The sequence below is a fragment of the Cariama cristata genome, unplaced genomic scaffold (assembly GCF_000690535.1).
Source record: "Cariama cristata isolate BGI_N322 unplaced genomic scaffold, ASM69053v1 scaffold4293, whole genome shotgun sequence".
Lineage (NCBI taxonomy): Eukaryota > Metazoa > Chordata > Aves > Cariamiformes > Cariamidae > Cariama > Cariama cristata.
This window is the reverse complement of record NW_009608813.1, coordinates 2,370-26,563: the sequence shown is the minus strand read 5'-3', so window position 1 is coordinate 26,563 and position 24,194 is coordinate 2,370. Positions and strand designations below refer to the sequence as shown.

Below are 24,194 nucleotides of genomic sequence, written 5' to 3'. Positions count from 1 at the left end.
AAATGTAATTTTCAAAGCAATGCCAATTTGAAAAAAAAAGAGGACTAAGTTGTGTAAGTAGGTCATAGACATTGAAATTAAAGCAAGAGAAATAGATTGCTTATTTTTAAACTGTCCTCCTGAAAAATTGGAGTTTATCCTCTGGGAAATTTCTTGGTAACATTAAATGAGCTGGGAAAGCCAGTGTAGTGGCTAATTATGGGTGTTCACCCTTTTTGAGACGCCATTCGATAGTACTGTTGCTAAAGAATTTCCACAGTAGTTATGCTTGAAAAGAAAACTCTGTAGCAAAGTTTGATAATTTTATTTAATAATTTCTAAGCATATAAACATTTAAACCTAAAATATATTTTTAAGACACAGGAAGTGGGGTTTTTTTAAAATCCCTAAACTCCTGGAAAGCATTCAATACTAAGTTCAGAAGGATTTTACTCTTGTTCTTAATAAAGAAATTTAAATCCAGTATGGTGTTTTTATGAACTGCACTGGCAAGATGGCTTGTCAGCCTGAGTGAACGTTTTTCTGAAATACTGCAGCTGCATAAAAAAATCGTGTGCAGAAAAATGAAGCAGATGGCTTTTGAAAGTAGCAGCTGGTATATAAAATACGAGGCCTGTGATAGATTTCTTCTTAAATCATGTGTGCTAGCATAGGGCTATTCTCCGATTTCTCTGTCTTCAAAAACATGGGCTTTCCTCTGTCTCCGATTTTTATTTTAAATTGTACCAGCTGGAATTTGCTAGCCATTTATATAGCTAGGAAAGTGCCCGTTATTTCCTAGTGAATTTTGAGAAGGTAGAAGTTACACCATCAGTAATTTGCCCATTGAAGTAAAAGAACAAATATTTTAAAAGTCTGACATCAGAAACGAACCTGGGCTTTTGTTTGCGTGCCTGTCTTCCTTGTGGAAAAAGCTCATTAGTTCATGGTTCAGTGTTCACCTTCTTTCTTTTGTTATGATTTAAGAGTGTCTTTGAACTTTTAATGCTCAAAAGACTGTAAGAGATTTTTGTTCTGGCTAACCCATGAAGAATAGTGATGAAAAAAATATTTTAAAATATTGGTGAGAATAGAAAATAAATAAACAAAATGAATTCTCGCTGAATATCAGGACGTTAATATGTCAGGAAATATCTTATGGCCTAGGATTATGCTGGACTTCTAAATTCTTGTTTGCTTTAAGTACTACTGCCCTTTCTAAGCATATATTCGCTGAACACAGGTAGTGTATGTTGGAGAGGAGTGACAGTTTTGTTTCACTTTTTATTTTACCAGGACATGTAAAAGACTTCTTTTTCCTACCTCTGAGAGGGGCATTTGTGCTTGACATTCATGTTTTCCACATATTGCATCCCTTCCTTGTAGTATACTGTTTGTAGCTGTCATGACCAAGAAGTTAACTACAAAAGTGAAGCATAGGTCACACTTTAATTCTTATTTGCGAGCCTATGAACAAGAAATGCAAGTACAGTTACTTCTTCTCACACGAACATTGTAGTTATACTCACCTAGAAGCCTGAAGTAGTTTGCATTTCCATTATACTATGTTTAATGGAACTTAAATAGACTAATCCTCGCCCCCCGCTGCTCCCCCCACCCCCCAAGCGTACACCTGCTTGACTGTAAATCTGATTTAAACTTGTTAGAACATTTACCAAAAAAAATCCAAGGGAAAAGGTGCTTGGAATCAACACCACAGCTTGCAGCAAGAAATTATTTTTGTCTTTATCCTCCTTTAAATTGTTTTCCAATATATTTTTCTCTACAAGTTCAGATAAGCACATTCTGCTAGAAAGCAAAATGGGTAAGTAAATGGAAGCAAGTGTGTTGGAAGCAACATAAAGCAAAGTGATTTGCATAAGACTTAGTATTTTGGGGTTTTGATTGTTACCAAAGAAAAAAGTATATAGACTTTTAGCAGTCTAACACTTAAATTTATAATCCTGGTGTAAATCTAAGTGTTTGCCTTGTTAATCTTTATGCATTTTTATTTGCATATTTGTGTGACCATGAAGTATTTGAGATGACTACAGAGCATCTGGTCTCTAGTATGTGGTGTAACTGAAGTAATGCCACACAGGTTTAGCAGGAATACTTTAAAGGCTTCGTTGGATTGATGGAAATTGGTAACGGTTGCTGCTTTGCTGTTTCTTGTTTGGCTAGTTGGTTTTTTTGGAGTACTTTCTTCAAAACCAGGTTTGGATGACAAGTTTATGTAAATTAGCATTCTCTTACAAACTAGGTAAAATTAAGGTATATTAAATAGCATCCTACAATTTTTTTCTGGTTTAGCCTTTGGAGAGATCCCATTCTGAACAATTAAAATGGGGAGCAGAACAACAGCAGTGATACTTGATCTGCTTGAATAGTGTGTTTATATATTTTGATGACGTATTCTTCAGCCTTCCTCCAGGCATTGCGTACTGATAACTGAACTTCCAAGCCATAAGTAGAGGTCTGCACATACCACCAAGGAGGGCAGTTCCACAGACATAACACGAGCTCACGGATAACAGTATCTCCCAAACCCACGGATCAGGATTCATCCTCCTGCTTAACATACTTCTGAATTTGTAGTAAACAGAAAAAAATGGTAGAATTCTTTAGATTTGTCAGGGTTTCATTTTGGTGTCTTTGTATGTATGTAGGCTTTATGCTCTTAAAGATAGGACCTTTTTTCTCTTAAACAGACAAAAAATATTCTCATTCCTCTCATTTAACTATATTAACAACAACAATAATAAAAGTAATAATTGAGCAAACACAAAAGACTTCTAGGAAAACTATTCAGTTGCCTTGTGGCAGTGCACTTAATTACCATTAAATTATCTCTTGTGTCGCTTCCATTTAATATTTGTTCAGGCTTTTTCCTTAGGAGGTTACGCAGCTTGTGCTGAGCCTCTTGCAAAATTCTTATCTAGTCTTTACACAAGCATTAGTTTATGCGTTGATCTAATGCCATCTCAAACAGAATAGTCAATAAAAATTAAAGGTGATAAGAGAAGTTCTCATTAGTATTCTGGGAGTAGAAATTGAATCTGCTTTTTTTGGTTTTTTTCTTAGACTTACTGAAATTGAAAGAAGAATGTGTATGGACAGGTTTCTGAAAAAAGCAAGATAAAATTGGTTTCTTCTATCAATTTATTACCTTTGCTATCCATAATAGGATGCTGCTCAATCTAGTTAAAACACAAGATTATGGCCATAGGCTTCCTGAAGCTTATAGTCTCTCTGTATACCTTCCAACATTTAAACACAAAAATGAATAGGTCTATATAATGTATATGCAGTGCTTTGCAATAATCAAGTGCAGCTATTGATTTTGATAAGAGGAAGTCATGACTGCTTTTGTGAATATTTCTAACGGTCACTTGTGGATGCTGGGGGGGGATATTTTTTCTGTGTTTTCATCTCATTTCTTAGGCAGATGAAGGCGTTTTTACCACACTTCTCAAGTTAAATAACGTAGTGAATCTGAAAGACCTGAAACGCCACATTACTGTACCAAGGAACTTCAGAAACAACACCCACACGCACCCTGCCCCGTGCAGTAAATCAGCAAGGGAGATTCTCTGTTGGCTGAAATGTGAGGTGGAAGGAATATATGTAATTTACTCCACCTTTATGAAATATCTGTGTGTGTCCATCCCTAGCGTGGCCAGCAGGACTAGGGAAGTGATCATCCCTTTGTACTCTGCGCTGGTGAGGCCGCATCTCGAATACTGTGTTCAGTTTTGGGCCCCTCACTGCAAGAAGGACCTTGAGGTGCTGGAGCGAGTCCAGAGAAGGGCAACAAAGCTGGTGAAGGGCCTGGAGCACAAGTCTGATGGGAAGCGGCTGAGGGAGCTGGGGGTGTTTGGTCTGGAGAAAAGGAGGCTGAGGGGAGACCTGATCGCCCTCTACAACTACCTGAAAGGAGGGTGTAGCCAGGTGGGGGTTGGTCTCTTGTGCGCCAGGGGAGGTTCAGGTTGGATATTAGGAAGAACTTCTTCACTGTAAGAGTCGTTAAGCATTGGAACAGGCTCCCCAGGGAGGTGGTGGAGTCACCATCCCTGGAGGTGTTCAAAAAACGTTTAGATGGGACGCTTTGAGACATGGTTTAGCGGGCATGGTGGCGTTGGGTATATGGTTGGACTTGATGATCTTTGAGGTCTCTTCCAACCATAATGATTCCATGATTCTGGACTGGGATGTGCAAAAAAGACCCCCTTCTTTCTGCTTGTCATACTTAACAAAATTATGCACTCTAGTAGGCAACTGTCTGCTTGCAGCATTGTGGTGAAAGTGTCTCACTTTTGTCTTACAAATAAGCTGAGAATTTTCACAACGCCTATTTTTTCTTCCAAATTGTTGGAATGAGGAGGGTTTTAAAAATTTTCTTAGTGAAGTTCTGGTGCCTATATTTGCAGAGTCTAACTGGGAAAACATGACTAGAATTTGTGAAAGCTCACAAGCCAGAGGGCAAGAGGAAAGAAACCCCAAACTTTAAATGTTTGGGTAATGTTGTTTATTTATTTATGGAATAGTAGTTACTTGAGGCTATCAGCATTTTAAAATATGTTTGCACGAAACTGAAGATGTTCTTAAGCTGTTTAGTTTAACAAATAGAGTACTTCAGTACTGGGATCTACAAGGCAATGAGCTGTGAAATAAATGAATAAATATTTCATTATGATATACTAGTAGCCTCAAATTAGCATAGTTTCTGCAAGGGGCAGTTTTATATGTCAGGATTGAAATAATACTTTGCTATAGCCAATTCTTTTTGGTGTCTGAATACCTCAAGGAATAGGTGGATAACAGGTCTGAAATTTCCTGGTGATGCAAAATTGTTGAAATGGTTCAAAAAATTGAATGCATAGTTTAAAAAAGAAGTTTAATTAAATAGAAGTGACCTAGCCAATGGATATTTGAATTGGGTGGATGCAAGGCAGGCCAGCTAATGGATTTTATGAACAGGTATGTTAGCTTTCTAGGTAAAGGAACTTGGCCTACACGTGAAGGTGAATTCTCAGAAAAAGGGTAGGAGAATGAAGTGAAAGCTTGTATTTAAAGTACAATTAAAGTTCATTGAAGCTCAGTATGGATAATACAAACAAGAAGTAAATTGATTATAGTTTCTTTTAACTTGATACATTTCTGGAATACGGGCATCCGTGTAAGAACTGAACTCACGTAGAATTTGCATCTTCAGCTTGTTTCTTACTTTTCAAATATCCTCATGTAGACCTGCAGACAAGAAGTACGGTTTTGTTGTTTGCCACCTTTGTGAGCTGCAGAGGTCATTTATGGTACTAACGTGGGAGCCTGAAATCGGCCTTCCAGGTTTAAGTGCTCTGACCTTGGGTGTGACGTTTTTAATGCAGGACAGGTTTCATAGCCTTACTGATGAACAGAAGTTTTGATTTAATTTTCTGTGTAAGTTATTATGTTGTGCCATTTATGAAGGCATCTAGATGGTAGTTCTGATTTCTGTAACCAAGGTTTTGTTCAACTTTAACATTTTCTCTTAGACAAGTACTATACCATTACTAACCGGTGCAGTTCTGCAGTAGAATAAAGAGTAATTGTAAATGGACACTAGCTGAGATACTACTCAAAATATCTGCATTTTTTGTCTTGTTTCCAGAAGTGCCCTTTCCAGGGAAACTTCTTCCCATTTTGTCAGTTGATGGTATTGAGCAGTACAGGCTGGTCAGAAATGCCCAACCCTCTGCATTGCCCAATTTCTTGAAAATGCCTCCAGGCGTTGTAATGACTTTGAATATAAAAGAAGTCAAGCTTCTGCAGAGAGTCCTGTGAAGGGCCATGAGGATGATGAAGGACCTGGAGCGTCTCTCCTATGAGGAAAGACTGACCGTTATCTCTAATTTATACATGGTCGTTTATAAATGATTTAATAAATTAGAAGATGTTTTGTGCATTGGAGCAGTGACTGTTTGACTAACACATAGGACTCTCTGCACTTAGGGACATTCGTGGTTTTGAATGAAAATACAGAATTGAAACATCTTCACTTCCTGGAAGATGCATATCTCTCTGTTTGTATCACTTAGAGCCGTTGTAATTACCAGATATATAAAGTCTGTGGTTTTGTGGGGGCTTTTTTTAAAACCTTTAATCAGATAAATCTCTGTAAACGTTACCAGAAAAACTCAAATAGAATGCAGTTTCACACGAGAAGTTTGGTCGGTTTTGTTTTTTTTCCTAATTATAAGCATAATGGAGAAAAAGGCAATTATTAATTCTACGTATTTTGTGTATTACTACCATGGGAATAGAAAATTACTATTTCCGTATGTATATGCAAATAACAAACTGCATGATGCTGAAGAATAATTATTTCTTCTCCTGTCTCCCTCATTAGTATTTGTCGGATTTAAATTGAGAAGAGTTAAAAGCTTATTGTTTTGTCATGTTGAGTACCTGTATGAGTTCAAATGCAAGAAGCTTTCTCCTGATGTTGCAGCTATTGCAATAATTCATATTCTCATTCTTGCATAGTTTATCACGTTTCTTCTTTTAGCTCTTTCAATAGTAAATTAAAATTTTTCATGCGCTTCATAACTAGGACAGTCTTATGTATTTGTTGCTTTGTAGTCTAGGGCTGGATCCAGCTGTCACATTGGTGGTGGGGGAACACTATCCTGCACACTCATGTGGTCTTGGGAGGATGTTGACTGGAAAGGACCTCCAGCTGTTGAAGCTGCTGCTGTACTACCTTATCTTCTAAATTAAGAATTTCATAGTGGTAGCAGTTTGAAATAGTTTCTCTTACAACTTGTCATCACTCAAAAAAACACGTTGTGAAGTCTATTGCTTTCATAATGTATAATCTGCTCTTTGATCTGCAAGTCATGGATTTTTGTGATATTTCAGGATTTTTTACAACTTCAAGATCTTAGGCTTTAGGATCTCAGTAGCAAGTTTATGATTTCATAAGGTGGAGGATAACATGAGCCGTTAAAGAAAGTTGTACTTCTGTAGAGATACGTTACTGGTAAAAAATGCCTGTTGCACAGAAGACAGGATTTGCAGTGTTAAGTTTGTCAGCACTAGTTCTGTTCTCTCTTATTGTCTTCTTTTTTTGTTGTTAGTAACTGTATAAATTACATACTCCAATGTGGTGAAAGTATTACCTAAAAAGTAAGCTTGCTGCCTGCATCAATGTTAGTAAATAAAAATGAAGTCCAGGACTCATGATGAAGCTTTGACCCACCATAGTCATACAATCATAGAATCATTTGGGCTGGGAGAGACCTTTAGAGGTCATCTAGTCCAACCCCCCTGCAGTGAGCAGGGACATAGCAAAATCGATCAGGTTGCTCAGAGCCCCATCCAGCCTGACCTTGAATGCCTCCAGGGATGGGGCTTCCACCACCTCTCTGGGCAACCTGCTCCAGTGCTTCACCACCCTCATTGTAAAAAATTTTTTCCTTAATCCATCTTGTTGAATTCTTGGCATGCTCTGTGGTACAGCTTTTGCACATGCCACTTTACCACTCTTCTAGACTGTGCCCAAGCATAGCTGGGGGATGATGCATGCCAGCAGTGGTCCAAATCTCCTGTTCTGGCCCAACCATCCTCTTGAGGAGGGACGACCATTTGACCATAGGGTTGGGCCTCCTCCAAGTTAGAGCACATTCCTTGGCCTGTTTTATTTCCTACTGTAGATGGTAACCATCTAGTTTCACTCTTGTTTCTTCTTCTTGCTAGTTCAAACATTATTTTAAGTCAGTATGTAGTATGATTTTTCATATACTACTTTACTTACTGCTGTTTTTATTTTCACAGTGATGCATGGACGTATGTTTGGTTTATATGCATGATTAGATGCACCTACAAAATTAAAACCTGTTGACCAAGATGGTTCAAGAATAGAGCATACACTCACATGTCTTGAATGCAGGTGCAACTATCTGCTCAGCCTCCTGTCAAGATTTTGATTATATTTAATAAAACAGAAGTAATATAGATAAGGAATTTTTAAATCAAGTTCCTTGCAGTCAAAACGAGTTTCTTACAGAAGTGCAACTCATTTGTGGAGAATATGAATGTAACTTCTTTTTGCTCTTCATGCGCTGTAAATAGTCATTCCAAAAAATTAAACTTAACATGTATTTATTCTAAAGTTGTTTGGGCAGTATTTTAGTCTGTATTGGCACTGAACTGATCTTTCTGTGATGCATACCTACTTCTTTTGCTGTAGGTGAAAAATGACTATATGTTAGAAATAGCAGATCAAGTGGACCAGGAAATTGCTTTGAAACTAGGTTGCCTTGAAATCCGGTAAGCTGATAATTTAATTTATTATTCAACATGTTTCTGACAAAATACATACATTAATTTTGAAAATGCTTATAGTTCATTGATTTCTGACCAGTATAGTTGAATAAAACGTCATAAGACTTTTTTTGCTACAAAGCAGTTTGAAGAAAAACTGAATGGACTGTATTGTAACCAATTTCTAGTGCTTTTTAAATTAACATTAATTTTAAAATTTTAATTAATTACATCTTGATACAGCCTTTTGGATGAATTCTTTGTCTGAATTATTCAAAGGCCTGTAGAGTACGGTGAAGTATACTTAGAAAAAAATGCATCTGTGGTGTTATTTAGCAAATAGACTTGTCATTGTGCATATATATATCCTGCAGCTAAAGAAAGTAATTAAAGATAAATGCTGCTACCTTTCCTCTCTGCGTTTCTTAGTTTTTACTGTGCTATTTTCAAATTATTAAATCTTAAGGATTCTTTTGGGTGTTTTTGGTGGTTTTGTCATCTGTATAGACAGCTGGAAAATAAAGATAAATTTATCAGATTTATGGAGAATTTATGGAGAATTTCCAGCCGGAAACATTTACTTCAGTTACACTGTTGTCTCGTACAGGGAGATTAGGGAAGGAGTAAAATTGATAAGAAATTAATGGGAAATGTAAACTTGTTAGCAGAGAATAAAAGCATCCTTTGAACAGTACTTTCAAAATAAAACAAAATTTAGGCTTATGAAATTTCCTGGGTATCATAGGAGAACCTGATGTCTTTGCTGTAAGTTTTGCTGGTAGCCCCAGAGAAAACAAAAATTCTTTGTGGAACTGCAAGCTCCTTACACACTTACAAGATTGTTGGTGCCTTATTTCAAAAGATGTAATGAGTATAGTAAACGGCGATTATTTTGTCAGCCAAGTCCTGCTTTCCATGCTTCTTGTGCTGTGGCTCTTCAGAGCGTTTTCATGAGATATTTCTAGTGGATGACTATTAAGACTCTCTTACCATAAGCATTATTGGTCCACTTTCTCAGTGAAAACAATGATCCCAGGCCTTTCCCAACAACAGCTACTCATTCTTGATTTACTTACTAACTTACCTTTTATGTGAACGTGTCTGGATTGAAACTGTTAGTTTTCATCATTCTCTGCTTCCTCTGGTTCTCCTTGTTACATGCACAGACACGAGTGCTGTTATGAAGGAGGGAGGTACTGTTGGAGGTAGAAAGGAGCTGCTGAAGGGCAGGTTAGATCACTTCTTTTGGTAGCAGTGTAGTTAAGCTGGTTTAAAGTGGTTCTGAAAATGCAGTACTGCTGTAAGTCCTGTCTAATGTTCCATACATTAAATTATTTTGTAAAACAAAAATCTGATCTCTTGAGGTAGGAGAATAATGTACTAATATTTATATTTGAATTAATTCTGCCAATGTTTTCTAATGGTAAGTCTCTGAAAGATTTGACTACATTGATGTTGTAGTTTTAGGCTGGATCATCCAATAATTGTCGCTTTCAAATATTTTTCCTGACTTCAGGAGATCCTACGGAGAGATGAGAGGCAATGCATTAGAAAAGAAGTCCAACTATGAAGTGTTAGAGTAAGTATTGTGTTCTAGCTTGAGGTTTGAGCTGTTTCTTAATCAGGAACATTAAATTCAGTTAAATAACAACGTTTCTGTTGTAATTTTTTATTCCATGAAGTTTGTGGAGATCTTTGAGTGCTTTAATATAAGACAAGGATGATGAAACCTATCAAGGTTTAGAAGTAGGAAGAACACCTTTAACTCTGGTCCAGGGAAACAGGGTTGAAGTTGTTTAAACTTGATCAGGAGGCTTATTGTGATTTTTTGCAAATTTGCTAATGTTTATGGGTTCATCAAGTCTAGTTCTAAGGTGATTTTGTTTCTAAATGTTTTTCTGTGCATAGTTGCATTCTTCAGTTGTGACTCATCTGCGGTAAAGTTTGAGTGATTTGAAAATGTTTGTGGTATTGTTTTTTCTTCTGTTTGTTCAGTATCTGAATTTTTTGAATTGTGACCTTGCAATTAGCAAGTTTATTATTTATCTATGTATGACAGATTTTAAGAAGACCAAAAAACACCCTTATACTGAAAGTGTTTTGGTTACTTAATCGTGTTGTATGGTAGGTGGCTTCAGTCCAAACAATCCGAAGTCCTTTAGAAGCTTCAGGGATTAAAACTGGTTCTGTTTGTATTTATTTAGTGGAACAAGTGTCATTCATGCATACACCAATGATCTGGTCTTCACTACTAATTATCTTTGTGAAAAGATGCTGTACAGTTTAAAATAAAATTGGGATAAAATGATGGTGTAGCAGTGAAGTGTCGATTTTTTATTTTATTTTTAATAAAACACATGTGCTAACTTTAGAGGTGTGAAATTAGAGAATTTGAAGGTGGAAGATAAGATTTTTCACCACAATAAGTTCACAAGAATTTTTGAGGAAACCGATTTTAGAAGGTAAAGATAACTTTAATGAATTACCTGCTTATTTATACAGTGTCTTCTATTTATATAATGCTCCTTTATCTGTGCAGAATTTTTAAAGCTTTATTTTTGTTTGAATTAGAGGTTTTTTTGAAGGACTTCGGTTTTCTGTCAATATCCACTAGTAGAAATATGCTGATTGAGGAAATGCATAACAAAATGAGAAAGGACTAATAAAGATGAACGGGATGAGCAGACAGACAAGGCTAAAAGGTGATACAAAAAAAATTTAAAAGTAATGTGAGTTACAGTGGTTGTAGTTTACGTATGTTCCAGTAAGAAGGGTATTTTTAAGTCAGTTATTTGGCAACTCATGAGCTACAAACATTAGTAATGAGGTTAACAACTTTGGAAACAATGAGGCAAAGGAAACAAGGGTCATAACAGATGACATGAAGTATTAATTAATAATTGTAACAGGTGAGAGTTCCTGGAGGACTCAGTATGGGGCTGCTTCCAGTTTAACAGTGACTTGTTTCTTTAAGTGCATGTATTTTCTAAGCAGTAACTGTTTTGGTAGGAAATAACTTAATTGCTGCTGTGAAAGGCAAAGTGAAGCAAAACCCTGATGCGCAAGATCTAACAGCTACAGCTTAATGCCATGTAAAATTGGAAATGTCGAATTGTGGACTTCAAGATTATTTTTAATTTTTTTCTTTTAGAAGCAAAATGTGTTTTGTATGGGATTTAACTGGGAGAGATGAAGGACAAAAGCACCTTAAAGTGGCTGTAGATAATTATAAGCTAGAAACAGTCTGCAAAAAGTGCCAGCAGTCCCCAAAATGAACTCATTTGATCTTACCACTTTAATAACCTACAAAGGTTTATCTACACAAGTAATATTTATTTCTCAAGTGAGGCTTTTTGTTTGTTTTGGGGTTTTTTTACTAGTTTAAGAACGTCATGAGGCACTTAACCAGCTGAGTGCAATTTTTAAATGGCACTTTTTTGCATTTGGTGTGATTGCTTCTTGCCTGTCTTTGTCAGATGTCTATTTGATGTATATTCGTCTTTGATCAGATTTTCATACAAGACCAAATCTGGATGGGAAATGGTGGATAGAATCAAACTGTTAAGTAGCCTTTAATAGTTGGGCCTTCATGTAATGAAAGAAGAATTTTTTCATAATAAATGTGAAGCCTGTTAGCATAGAACAGGGATAATTACAAGTACAAAAATGGGAGCTATATGAAGGAACAGCTGCAGCCACAGTTTTGTAAAAAGCGTGTTGAAGTCTATTATGTTAATCTCACATTATGTTGTAACTTCAATTGGGATGAAAACTAGAAATAAAGATATATGTTGCCTAAAGCTGCTTATCATTATATGACAAGCAGTATCATCTATATGTAGTTGGTAGTCTATTAATCCTATTGAAGTTTATACATAAAAAAAATAAATTTACAGTGAAGCCCACAAGTAGGACGGAGTAGATGAGGTTAAACACAAAGCTGTAGTAGAACTGTGTGAACCAGAATCTTGCTGCTAATTATCTCTTACTGGCAATCGGAAAACAGATGTCTGAGTTCATAATCTGGAGGATGGAGTTGGTGTATATCCCAGGTTGGCCATTTTACCCCCAAGCAGTGCAGCTGAGGAGAAGAGGGAACGAGTTTGTAGGGTTGTCTGTTTAAAACTGTTTGTATGTTCCAATTTCCAATGCTTATTCTCTTATTTATAGGTTATAGGTACCCATAGTTTGTTGTTGACCATGGCATTAAATCTGTATGCTTCTTATGTAAAATTCTCCTCCAGTCCATAAATTTGCTGTCTCAGTTAAACACAAGATATGCTTTATTAACGAGTTTTATTAAGAGTCGTGTTTTGTTGTACTCTGCATAGGAATTTCTTCTGAATTTGTGACATACAAATCTGTACAAAAAGCTGCTCTACAACTCCTTTTAATAACAAATCAAATCAGATTATTGCAGCCATGTGCTGCAGTGCTGTTAAGATGAGTAATACTCGAGTGATGTAGGGTGCTTCATTTTTGAAAACACCATTTCTCTCTCAGATGCTTAATGTTAAACTAATATATTCCTTGTCAAAATGTCTTTGCATGTTATTTAGATGGTAATAGTGTGTTAGATTTATTTAACTGTGTGGGATGATAAACTGCGTATAATTTGCATTTGAGAAGAAATGTATCAAAGGAATTAACATTTATGAAAGTTTTATAATCTTTCTAGCTTACTGTCATTGCACAGATGCCAATGTTGGCTGCTGCGCATAAACGTTCTGCTCCTCTTAGTTGAGGATGTTTTTGGTATGTTTTGTGAAATTGTATACTACTTGTCTTTACAGAGCTTTTAACAATACTCTGTTTTATTATTTTGAGTAAGCTTTTTATATTGACTTTAATGTTGGCTTTCTTCTTGTGCCGTTAGGTAGCAGTGAATCTATACTGTGTATCTCAGGCTCACTAATGACTTTTCTTTTCTTTGCCAAATGTAAGAATTCCAGATGTGTTTCTGTTTATGTTCAAAGCATGTGGTCATGGCAATCTTGCTTTCATAGTCATTTCAGAAGCAGATAAGGGTGTTTGCGTAAAAGAGGTTGTAACCTCTTAAGTTTAAATGAAAAGTCAGTAACACCTTAGAGAGGCAAAGATATAAGTCCTTTTCCTATTTACGTTTTTCTTTTAGTTTTTCCTTTTTCTCTTGCAAATTTTCTGCTAATGCTATACAACTAGTTCATGGTCATGCAACGTTTATTACACCTGGTTGTACAATGATCTTCCTCTGCACTAACATATCTCTGGCAACTTCTCAGGCATCTTTCTTGAAGCTAATATTTAGTTGTAGTGATACATACACACATCAGGCGTAAGCTAGGTGCAGCACATCTGAGACATAAAAATATTTAATCCTTATGGCTCTGGGTTTCAAACCAGGGCTGCAACCCTATTTATAAGTGTGAAAGGGAGCTTGATGTAATTTGGTTTGCAAAATCTGAGTTTATGGACAGAATTAGGATCCTGATTACAGATGCAAAAAGTGAGAATACTTGCAAGAAAGAGCTGGGAATTTTAACGTTAGATGCTCAATATGAGGAAAAAGCGACAGTAGAAACTTTAAAAAACCTTTAATTGTAGTGCTGCGAAGGGCAAAACAGTAGTGGAACGGCAGTCAACATGCTTACTGAGCTGATTTCATGAGAAGTCCTTTATGTTGTATTTCCTACTCAATTCTAGTAGATGTTTATTAGAATTTGCCATTTTCATGTTGTTCCCTTCTCATCTGACTACGTGCTGTAAGAATATTTTTTTGGTATTCTTTAAATTATTAAAACACGTACAAAGAAAAGTGTTTATTCTCAAAAATTCTCTGTGCCCAAGCCAATATTTCAAATAATACACTTTCCATGCCAGGTGCCTGCTGTAAATGTGCTATCCTTTTGAGTTTAAACTAGAAGATACTGCTATCCCACATTTGCTGTGGAGTGGCTCTGGTTAGCACTTTAGTGATACTATGTTTGTTACTCTGAGATTGTCAAGGACCTTACTACGAAAATCATTCACTATATTGCATGTGTTAGTTGGAAACCAGACAGAAAACAGACCCAAAACACCACCCTGAAAAACAGCAATATAATATTGCACAACGTTTTTTATATTAATGCTGTGTGTCTTTTTGTTTCAGGAAAGATGTTGGTTTAAGACGTTTTTTTCCGAAGAGTTTACTAGATTCAGTGAAGGTAATTATAGTTTCAGTCAATTGTATACTACTTTAAAAAAAAAATTGTCAGAAATCTGAAAATTGCATTATCATTTTCACCGTATGGTCATAAAGGAATTGCTGTGCAGTTGTGCTGTCTTGGTGAAAAAATCTCAAAGCTGTCTGTTGGATGTGTGGGGTATGAATCCCTGTAGTACAGGTGGCAGGACTAAGATAGTGATTTACGTGACCTTGCTGAGCCACTGGGAGAGAGGTACAATTCTGCCTCTCAAACCTTGTGGACAAAAGTTCAAAACAAGTCCTCAGATCCTCTAATATCAAATAACTTCCCCCTTCCCCCCCAAAAAAAAAGAGAAATGAGACTTCTGGAGAAAGAAGAAGGGAATATGTAAGAAACTAGCTTATTTTTAGCGGCAACTCAATAAACCATATTCTGCCTTCCTTCCTCAAGACTGTATCCGACTCATTCAAGGAAGATTTCGAGTAATTTCTACTTATGTTAATCCTAGTTAGGGATATAAATGTTAGTTGAATCTCGCTTCCATTGAAGTCCATATGTTCCCGGAGTAAAAAATGCAAATTTTTCTCAACATGGTTTGAAAAGGGGGATTAAGAATGGTCACCAAGTATTTTTACAGCTATAGCTGTCTTGATATGAATGTCTGGGTGAAATAATCTCTTACTGTTCATACATGAAAGTATAAATCATAAATTGATATTTTAGAGCTGGTTTTGGTAAACAGTGATGGTTTTACAGAAATGATAGAATTCGACTTCAGATTTAGGAAGTTTCTACATTGTGATTTAAATGGATAAACAGAAAAGGTCTGTCATGAGGGGTTTTGTTTCAAAAGACTTTTGAAAATCAGAAGCTAATGAAGTCAAGTGGATTTAAGTAATCCCTCTGCATTTTAATTTAAGCAATTATCTGAAACTGTATTCTCTGCTAATGGGAGAAATTGTAGTGGAAGGCTCCAGACGTAAAAGAATGAATAACTGTCTCAAAAATGATATTACGGAGCCAGAAAACTGACCAACAAAGGAAACTACTCTTTAGAAATCATGAAATGGAGAGAATAGCAGAAAGAAGTAGCAAGAATTGCCAGAAGGTGAAGCTGAGAAAAACCTTGCAAAGACATGAAAACAATGCTGGACATATGAAGAGGAAAATTAAATCCCTATTAAAAATAATCTAGGATTGGTTCAGATGATTAAATGACTCTCACTTTGTGAAGATCAGTGAACTGGTAGGCAAAGCAGGGCTCCTGATGACCATGAAATATGAAATTAAATATTTCTGTCTGTTAGTGACGTAAAGCTTAGAGCATAGTGCAGTGGTAATCAAATTTGTTGATGTTACACATTTAGGAGATGCCAGCTATACAGAGGATATCACTCTATGTATAGGAAGACCAGAAGGCTGGAAAAATTAAAATCAAAATATTTAACAGTGCAAAGTATGAGGTGATATAGAGGGGTTTAAAACCAGAAGGTTCAGCTTTATTTGAGGAGCTCATTAAATAACTAAAAAAGAAGTCAGGAGTTTAAAGACATCTCTATGTTAGCTGATCTCAAAGTGTTTGTAAGATGGAATGTTGTAATAGAAAGTAAGTGCTATCCCAGGAGGTGTCTAGGGAGGTATCTCCAGGAGGAAACATTAAAAGTCTTTGGACAATGCACTATATCTCATACGTGCTGCAAGTAGTTCTGTTTACCCGTGTTCAAGAAAGAGTAAGACAACCTAATTCAAGTACAGAGGAGAAGTTGCTGAGTCAGCAAGCCTTCCATTTTCATTACTTCACTAGAGAAGAGTAAGAAACCTTCCTGTGTTTAGCTTAGTAAATGGTGCCTTGAAGATAACGGGACTGCTAATCCATGCTTTCTGTATGTAGCCATATCACGTATGCAAACACTATGGGGGGAAAAAAAATAGTTGTACTAAACCAAGAATTGGGGCTTGGGGGGATGCAGGGAAATGATTGTTTAGTTTGCAAATTAGGAGTCTTCCCTGTCATTCTAGAGCATGCCTTGAGCAAAAGTGGAGGAAAAAAAATTGTTCTTAGGAAATATTTTAAGAGCAAATTTTCAGTACATTTCCTTCAAAGTTGTCATTTGCCGATATTTCCCATAAATGGCTCTCTTCTGTTGTGGAAGAGGTGTGTTTTTCTGACTGACTTGCTATGTTTACACCCTACTAATGATCTCAAAGTTGAAGTGAAGTCTTCTTGGCATACTTGAAAGAGCCAAATAACATATGCCATTAGGCATGGAAGTCAAGATGATGCTGAAACAGGCTAAGAGAACAACCTACGGGCAGAGTGAAGTATCTTTCAACAACTGAGTGGCTGAAATACTTGGGACAAGTTGAGCAAGCAGATTTTGTGTGTGTGTGTGTACTGTCCCGCTCCTGGTATTTGCCAGGTGTTCAGTTAAGGGTGAGGTCTTCAGTTCCCTTAATGTTGGTTTTCTCTGTAAAAAGGAAGATAACAGAAAGGTCCAGTGTAGTGTGTCTGAGTCCTAATAAAGTCTGAGGCAGCCGTGGGTGCAGTAGGGAGGTCTCCTGACTGCCAGATGCTTTCTATGCTTTCTTTATCGTACCCAAATATCCACAGCCTGTTAGAGTACTGATCCACCTAATAGTTGGTAAAAGGTTCCGCTAAAGTGACGCAATAATTTCAAATTACAACCAGATGGCAATAATTTATAACATAGTTTACGTGCTGAGCTGAGGGGGTTTTTTTCAACCCGCATATGTGTCGTTGCAAAACTGATCATCAGTTTGGATGTGAATATGCAACACCCTTGGATCACCACTATTAGAGTAACTCTTTTCTGAACACTCCTTTTAAAAAATGCTGCCTGTTTAGAGTTCTGAATGTTCTTTAGAGGCTTACTAAAAATGAATGTCTGACCTGACTGGAAGTGCTAGGGACAAAAGGAAGTTTATGTTTGTGTAGTGCCTGGAGCTGTTAACAGACGACATGAAAGAACGAAGAGTTTTTAATGCTGTTACAATAGGACATTCAGATGTGTTTTGGTAGAGGAACAGTGGTAATTCCTGTCTTAACCTCGACATATTGCAAAAATCAGCATGGTTTTACCTTCTATCGTTGCTGTTAGTTGGAAGATATGTTAGAAATGCGTATTACTAAGGTTGTTTTAAACCTGTTCAGTCACTTCAGACACAGGTCAAGCTTTGGCAAAGGGAAAAATAGATGGGTTTGTGGTTTTGACATTTTGGCACTGTGTGATGTAAATAGTGGGTGACCTGACCCTACACTACTTACAGAGCATACCTGTGCTTTTAAGTCTTTTCCAAACTACATGATTCTATGGCTCTTACGGTTAGGACAGGTGAGAAGGCACTTTTGTCTAGATGATTTCTAGTGTATAGAAACAGATGTTTTTAATCAGGATTCTTGATTGCTTGTTTAGTTTTGGGGTGTGTTAAAGAGATTGCTTCTCAGATTCTGTTTTTATTTTCATATGAGTGGCAGCCTTTCCAGGGATTATACATTATATACAGGCAGATGCTTCACTTTTCATAAGTCTTAGTTTAGTTTTTTTGGGGTTTTTTTGTTAATGCAGTTGTTTGAAAGCCTGCTTGTATCCTCTATGTGCTTTCTTTTTCAGGATATGTAATAGGTGTCTTGCTGTGTCCCACTGTCCCAGATGTTGGGAGAACGATTTGTGCTGCTCTTTCTAAGGGGTTATTTCTACCCTGAAAACCGTTAATAAAATGATTTGCAATATAGTTAAAATAGTTCAATTTAAATGTTTGTTTTACTTTTTACACTGATTTTTAATTCACAATTTAAATTTTATCTTTTTATGTGGAAGTTATTTTGCATATTATCAGACTTCAAGAAACAACTATGTTATGGATAGTCTAAGATATTGTGCGTAGAGATTAAGATACAGCTACAACTGGGTTGTTACTCCCAGATAAGAGAATGGTGATTTAGGTTTAAAAAGTAGTAGGAAGGTGTAGGTTATTGTGGTTTTGCATTGGTACACAGTTAAGAAGTTGGGAGAAATGAGGAATCTAGAAAAAATAGTTCCTGCAACAGTTAACATGTCTTTTATTATAATTTATTCAAAACATCATTAGCTAGATATTCCCTCTATAATATATAGCAGAAATAATTTTGTTCTCAGGCAGAAGTTAGAAGGCAGAACTGTTACTTACATTTTGAAGCTTCTGGGTTTTTTCTTGAGAATTGTCTGCATCTCATTGATAAAGAGACTGTTAGTGATACTACGTGACTGAAACTCCTAAAATGCACTGTCGCTGAGTAGCTTTTAAATAATTGATCTTTAAACATTTTAACACACAGGCCAAAACACTACGAAAATTGATCCAACAAACTTTTCGACAATTTGCCAACCTCAATAGAGAAGAAAGTATTTTGAAATTCTTTGAGATCCTCTCTCCAGTGTACAGATTTGACAAGGAATGCTTCAAGTGTGCTCTCGGTGTAAGTAGCAGAATGTGACAGGCACCAGAATACATGCACGCTGTAGTTACGAGTCTAATCGGTTTTGCTTAGTTCTGCAACTAATTGCTTGCACAGTTCCTGTTTTAATGTAGAGACAATTGGATTTCATTTACAACAAAATATATTTATTGCTTTTATTTAGAACTTTCTCAGTTGACTGTTAAAAAAGCACCATTAATTAATAAGGTAAGAATTGTACGTTATTAAGTATTTTTATTGGTGCTTTGTTTCTGAAGGTGAAGCAACTTTTAAGCTGGTTTCATGAGGAAATGAGGCTTCCCAGCGTCTGTTGTAAATTTTCCTCTAATGCCTTTTAATCTCTACCAGTTTCAAACAAATACTGGGAAAGGGCCTAAAGTCTGCAAGCTTTGTGAAAATAGACACTCAAGTAGAAATTAGAACATGAACATCAATGTCCGTGAGAAGAGGAAATATAGGAAATATATAGTTCTCATGTAGGCCTAAGATAAAACACATGGAAACACATTTTGAGTAGCAGAAATCCCCAGGAAACTAGTCATGAGTAGTTTTGCTACTTATAGAATTACTTGATTTTAATATATTTTAAATTATCTGAAGAGTTTTAAAACTTCTAGAGATTAATGACTAAAACCTATAATTATAACATTGAAGGATAGCGTTCCATGGCAAGGTCTTGTCTTACTATTGAAATTTTGCCCTGTCTTTCTCCTTTGATTCTGAAGTCAAGCTGGATTATTTCAGTGGAACTGGCAATTGGCCCGGAAGAAGGAATCAGTTACCTTACAGACAAGGGTGCGAATGTAAGTCTACTTCTGTTTTCTTCTCTCAGTTACTGTCTTAACAACCGTGAGCTGTTGTGAACTCAGCTTCACACAAAGGGGAATGACAAGTCTAATCTTTGAGTTAAACGCAGAAGAACTGGGATATTCAGCTTATACAGCAGTTATTCAGATATTAATCTCATCATTTGCGATTGGAGGAAATGCAATTGGTTAAGTAGAGAGACGAGGTCAGCCTTAGCACTGAATTTGTTGGCTTTTGTTCCCAGTGAAGTGCTCGCTTGCGGAACTTGAAGCACTGGTGGTGACTTTTTAACGATGAAATATGCAGATTATTCTAAATTATTCTCCTCTTTCTTAGGAATGTGTAAATGAGGAGCTTGTTTAATCGGTTAGTGTCTAGCATTTGTGCAGCCATTGCTGGCTTATTTGCTTTACTTCGTACCCTTAAGAGCCTTTTCATTACCTGATATTGACTGTATGACAATATTTCCATTACACCCTCATTGTGCAAAGCAGTTATGTTCAGAGAGGTGGTTCTAGCAAAATATTTGGTACCTTTACAATCATGACTTAAGGTGAGCCCATGTGCAATTAGTTCAAAGGTAGTGAGAAGGTTTGGAGATCAGGAATAGGTAGCCAGCTAAGAACATACCTTTTACAGCAGTCTGGAGGTATGTAAGTATGCTGTGAGTGCAGGTTCCATGTGGTTAACCTGTTGAGTTTTCTGTCTTGACCTCCAAGAGGTTGTTTCCGCGCTGTCCTTTAGCATGTGCCTGGAATTACTTAACAGTGACCTCTGTAGGCAAACTTGGTGCCTGGTTTCGTTTTGCGAATACTGTGGGTATTTGTCTATGTTGTTAGCCGAAGCCTAAGGAAACTGTAGAAGGAAACAGAGAAACAGATTTCTGCAAGTGTAATTTGGAGATCAAAGTCTACATGTGTTTCTGCAACATCAGGAATAAAGGCAAAGTATTTTGCTGTAATTTTGAAATTTTCCTTACTTTTTCCGTTGCCTTTCTGCAGCCAACTCATCTAGCAGACTTTAATCAAGTGCAAACTATTCAGTATTCAAACAGTGAAGACAAGGACAGAAAAGGGATGTTGCAACTCAAAATAGCAGGTGCACCTGAGGTATGATATTGACAGTTGTGATAAACTTACTGGCTTTGGTTTTCCTGGGAAGGGGTGGATATTAGTAAACTCGTAATGAAGATATTCTGTATATTTTACTTTTGTTCTGGTCTGTAACTTCATTCTAGATTTTTCTACTGTCAGTGTAATTGTGATATACTAAATGTATATTTCACTTTTGTACGTGCATGTTTAAGCTGGGGACTGCCTATCTGTGTATGTGTACAAAGGTTTCAGTTATTCTTAAATTCTCTTGCTGCTCCCTTAGTTGCAGTCAGTGCATTATAATTTAACATTTCGCATTCCAGGCATTCTGCAGTTGTTTGATTTTTCTTATTCTTTAAGGGGAAGTTTAGTGTGAGCAGTCGTTATTATACTAGTTAAATATTTTTGGTTTTAAAATAGAGTTAGAGCTCATTATATGTTTTTAAGTTTTGCATCTGATGCTTGTAGACTTTGATATTTGTAAAAGAAGCTTAATTTAAAAATTAAGTGCAACTTAATAGTAGCCCGCATATGTATATGATGCTGAGTCCTAAAGAGGAAACTGAGCCATTTCACTTTTGTGAAAAGGGGAAATAGAAAAAGGGAGAATTTGTTCCCTCATATTACGTGGAGGCAGAACTGGAAGTGAAATCTTTTCCTTGGTCCAATGCACTGGAAAACAGTCACTGTGGTAGAGAAGGATTGAGGGCAAGTTGGAAAATCTGTGGAGAGGATGATGAATGTTGGTAGTATTAAAATTAATAGCTTGTCTCTGTGTCTCTCATTTCTTTTTCCACTGTCCATTTTTTTTTTCCTCTTTTTTTTTGATCTTTTTTGGAATTGGGAAGGTTACTTTTTAGGGCAAAGCATAAATTGCTGCAAAAGAATGGAAAAAAGATACCACCTGTAAGAGCTTTAAGGAATAAGCAACTCCTTCAGAAATGTCATAATTATAGCCTTTAAAGTTATAGCAGTTGTAATGAATAGTGATTGACTGAAAGTTTAGCTAGCAAGCCACTTAGTAAGCCCGGATTAATATTACATTTGGATGGAGGGTTTTATCAGCTGTGCTTTCTGAACCTCCTGTTTTAAATTTGCTACAGAAAAGGTAAAGCAAGAATCTGGTAGTTCTTTGCTCACCCACATCTTTCTGTTTACTGTTTGCAAGTGTGTGTAAAGTTCTGATGCAATGACACAGCTGTTCTACTCAGTGTTTGCAACTACAATAATACCTCTTTGTTGGTGCCTTGTTTTCTTCCTTCTTTAGCCTCTGACAGTGACAGCACCATCCTTAACCATTGCAGAGAATATGGCTGACTTGATAGATGGATATTGCCGACTGGTGAATGGAGCTACGCAATCTTTTATTATCAGGCCACAGAAAGGTAAGGAGATGTTTCCTTCTGGTAGTTGCTATGCTCATATCTACTGAGAGATTATTTTGCACTTGAATAGCAGACACAAGGTAGCAGCAAAACCCTCACTTGGAGGCTCTTGTCTTTCAGGGAGGAACCATGAGGTATTTTTGTTATGAGAAACACTGATAGTAAATGTCACTCCATCAAAAATTACTTAAGGTCTGATAATTTAGACTGGTTTTCAGTAATCACTGCTTTACACTGTTCTAAACTTAACTAGCAGAAGTAAATTGTCATTAAAGACACTCCTGACAAGGATGTGTTATCTTGAAATGTGATTCCCTAATATACAAGTGGAAATTCAGAGAAGTTGGTTAGGATGCATTTGGATAAGATTCTGACTAGTGATAATTTTTTAAAATTTCTGCCTTGGTCCTAGATACTCAAAATATGTCTTTAAAACATAAAAACTTTGAGAGAAGTCTCATGAGCTTTTCTCGTAAAATAGAACTAAAGCAGAGATGCATTTTGTCATGTTGATCAGTTGTTTTTGTAGCAATCCACAAGCTGGAAGCTGTGAGGAGGGTGCGGGTATACCTGTCTTTAAAGAGAGAATTTTAATTAAATTTCATTAGAATGTTTTCTAATATCAGATTGTTTTAATTATTGGAAAACATCCAAGCAAAGCTGCTTAAGAATGAAAATTTCTGTCATCCTGCACTGATCTTTACTCATGGAAATGTGTCCCATTTTTTTGATTTCTAAAACAATGAATAAAGTATTTCCTTTATCTCTGTTTGTAATACAAGAAAGTACAGAACTATCCTAGAAGCTCTCCAATCTGAAGCTGAGACCCTTTTTAGCCACATTTTTGCTTTTTTGTGCCACTGGTTTTCCCTAGTCTGTAGTTACTCAAATGGGATAACATTATTAACATAGTTCAGGTCTTTCCCAGGTCCATAGATAGCATCCTGCCTGTGCGTGGCAGAAAAAAAACCAAAACTGAAAATTCTTCATTCAGTAATGAAGAAATGTGATTGTAGAATGGTAGATGTTTTGACAGCACTTAATAATTGCTCAAATTATTCTTAAATTTCCTTGTTAGTTTGTTATTTCTGACCTTTAGTGTATGTGACTGACCTTTAGCTCCAACATAAGCAGCTTTGTTAGAATTTGCGTTAGTCATGGAACCGTATCTCTATACAGATCTTCCCTCAGCATAAACTCAGCTCTTTTAGCCAACCTGGTGCGCAGCTCAGTGATGATGAACGATTGGCACCAAAATGCGACACCAAAAGGATAAGCTAGCACCAGTGATAATGCTAGTTTATTGTTCTAAAAATAGGCACCACAAACCAAGATTTTAATTTCACTAGACTAATCTAGACCTGTGAGCGACTGTCTTTTGTGCCTTTTCTTTTCTGAAAAATCATGGTTTGGGGTTTGTTACAATACTTATTATTGACTCCCCAAACTTTCTTTTTAATACCCAGTGGATTGGCTCTTTTTCAGCCTGAACAATAGCAGCCAAAGTTGAGCTTTTAAGACTTTTTCATATCTTCACACATTACCTCTGCCCACCTCTCAGTCATACTAAGTTATTGCATAGCTTTGACTCTGTCCTCTGCTTTTTTCTTTAGAGGCACACAGGTAGAGCTTGCCCAGTTCTTGTCACTTCTGCACAGGTGGTATTTCAGAAATTTGGTCCATTCAGTCTCCTTTGCCAGTGCTGCTATCAGCTTGTTCCTCGGCTACTAGAATGGCGTTTCTTTTCTTACCTATACATAAATGCTCTTAACTCCACAAAATACCACTGTGTGATGATTTCCAATTCTGTCATTCACAACGGCAACTGCAGGCAGTCAAGGCCTTCATCAAGTCTTAGCTCTGTTCATCCCATGTGTGAGCTTCCAGTGTTGTGCGTTGTGGCATTGTTTGTGCTCCAGTCACGCCTGTTTCCATTTCTGAGCCAAACCTTGCTCTGCTCTCCTCTGCTGTTCCTGCCCAA

The 24,194-nt window shown here is 36.6% G+C and overlaps 1 protein-coding gene across 1 annotated transcript in view; it reads left to right on the top strand.

The window, feature by feature from the left end:
* The window catches only part of LOC104159390 (focal adhesion kinase 1-like), a gene marked incomplete at its 3' end in the record, with an annotated part of 77,813 nt that extends 55,600 nt beyond the window's left edge, over positions 1 to 22,213 (top strand). The window contains exons 5-11 of the mRNA XM_009697286.1: positions 8,210 to 8,289; positions 9,800 to 9,862; positions 14,414 to 14,468; positions 18,787 to 18,927; positions 19,653 to 19,730; positions 20,736 to 20,843; positions 22,096 to 22,213. Of these exons, the coding sequence (XP_009695588.1) occupies positions 8,210 to 8,289; positions 9,800 to 9,862; positions 14,414 to 14,468; positions 18,787 to 18,927; positions 19,653 to 19,730; positions 20,736 to 20,843; positions 22,096 to 22,213 (643 nt within the window). The remainder of the gene's footprint in view (positions 1 to 8,209; positions 8,290 to 9,799; positions 9,863 to 14,413; positions 14,469 to 18,786; positions 18,928 to 19,652; positions 19,731 to 20,735; positions 20,844 to 22,095) is intronic.
* Between the last annotated feature and the right edge of the window lie 1,981 nt (positions 22,214 to 24,194).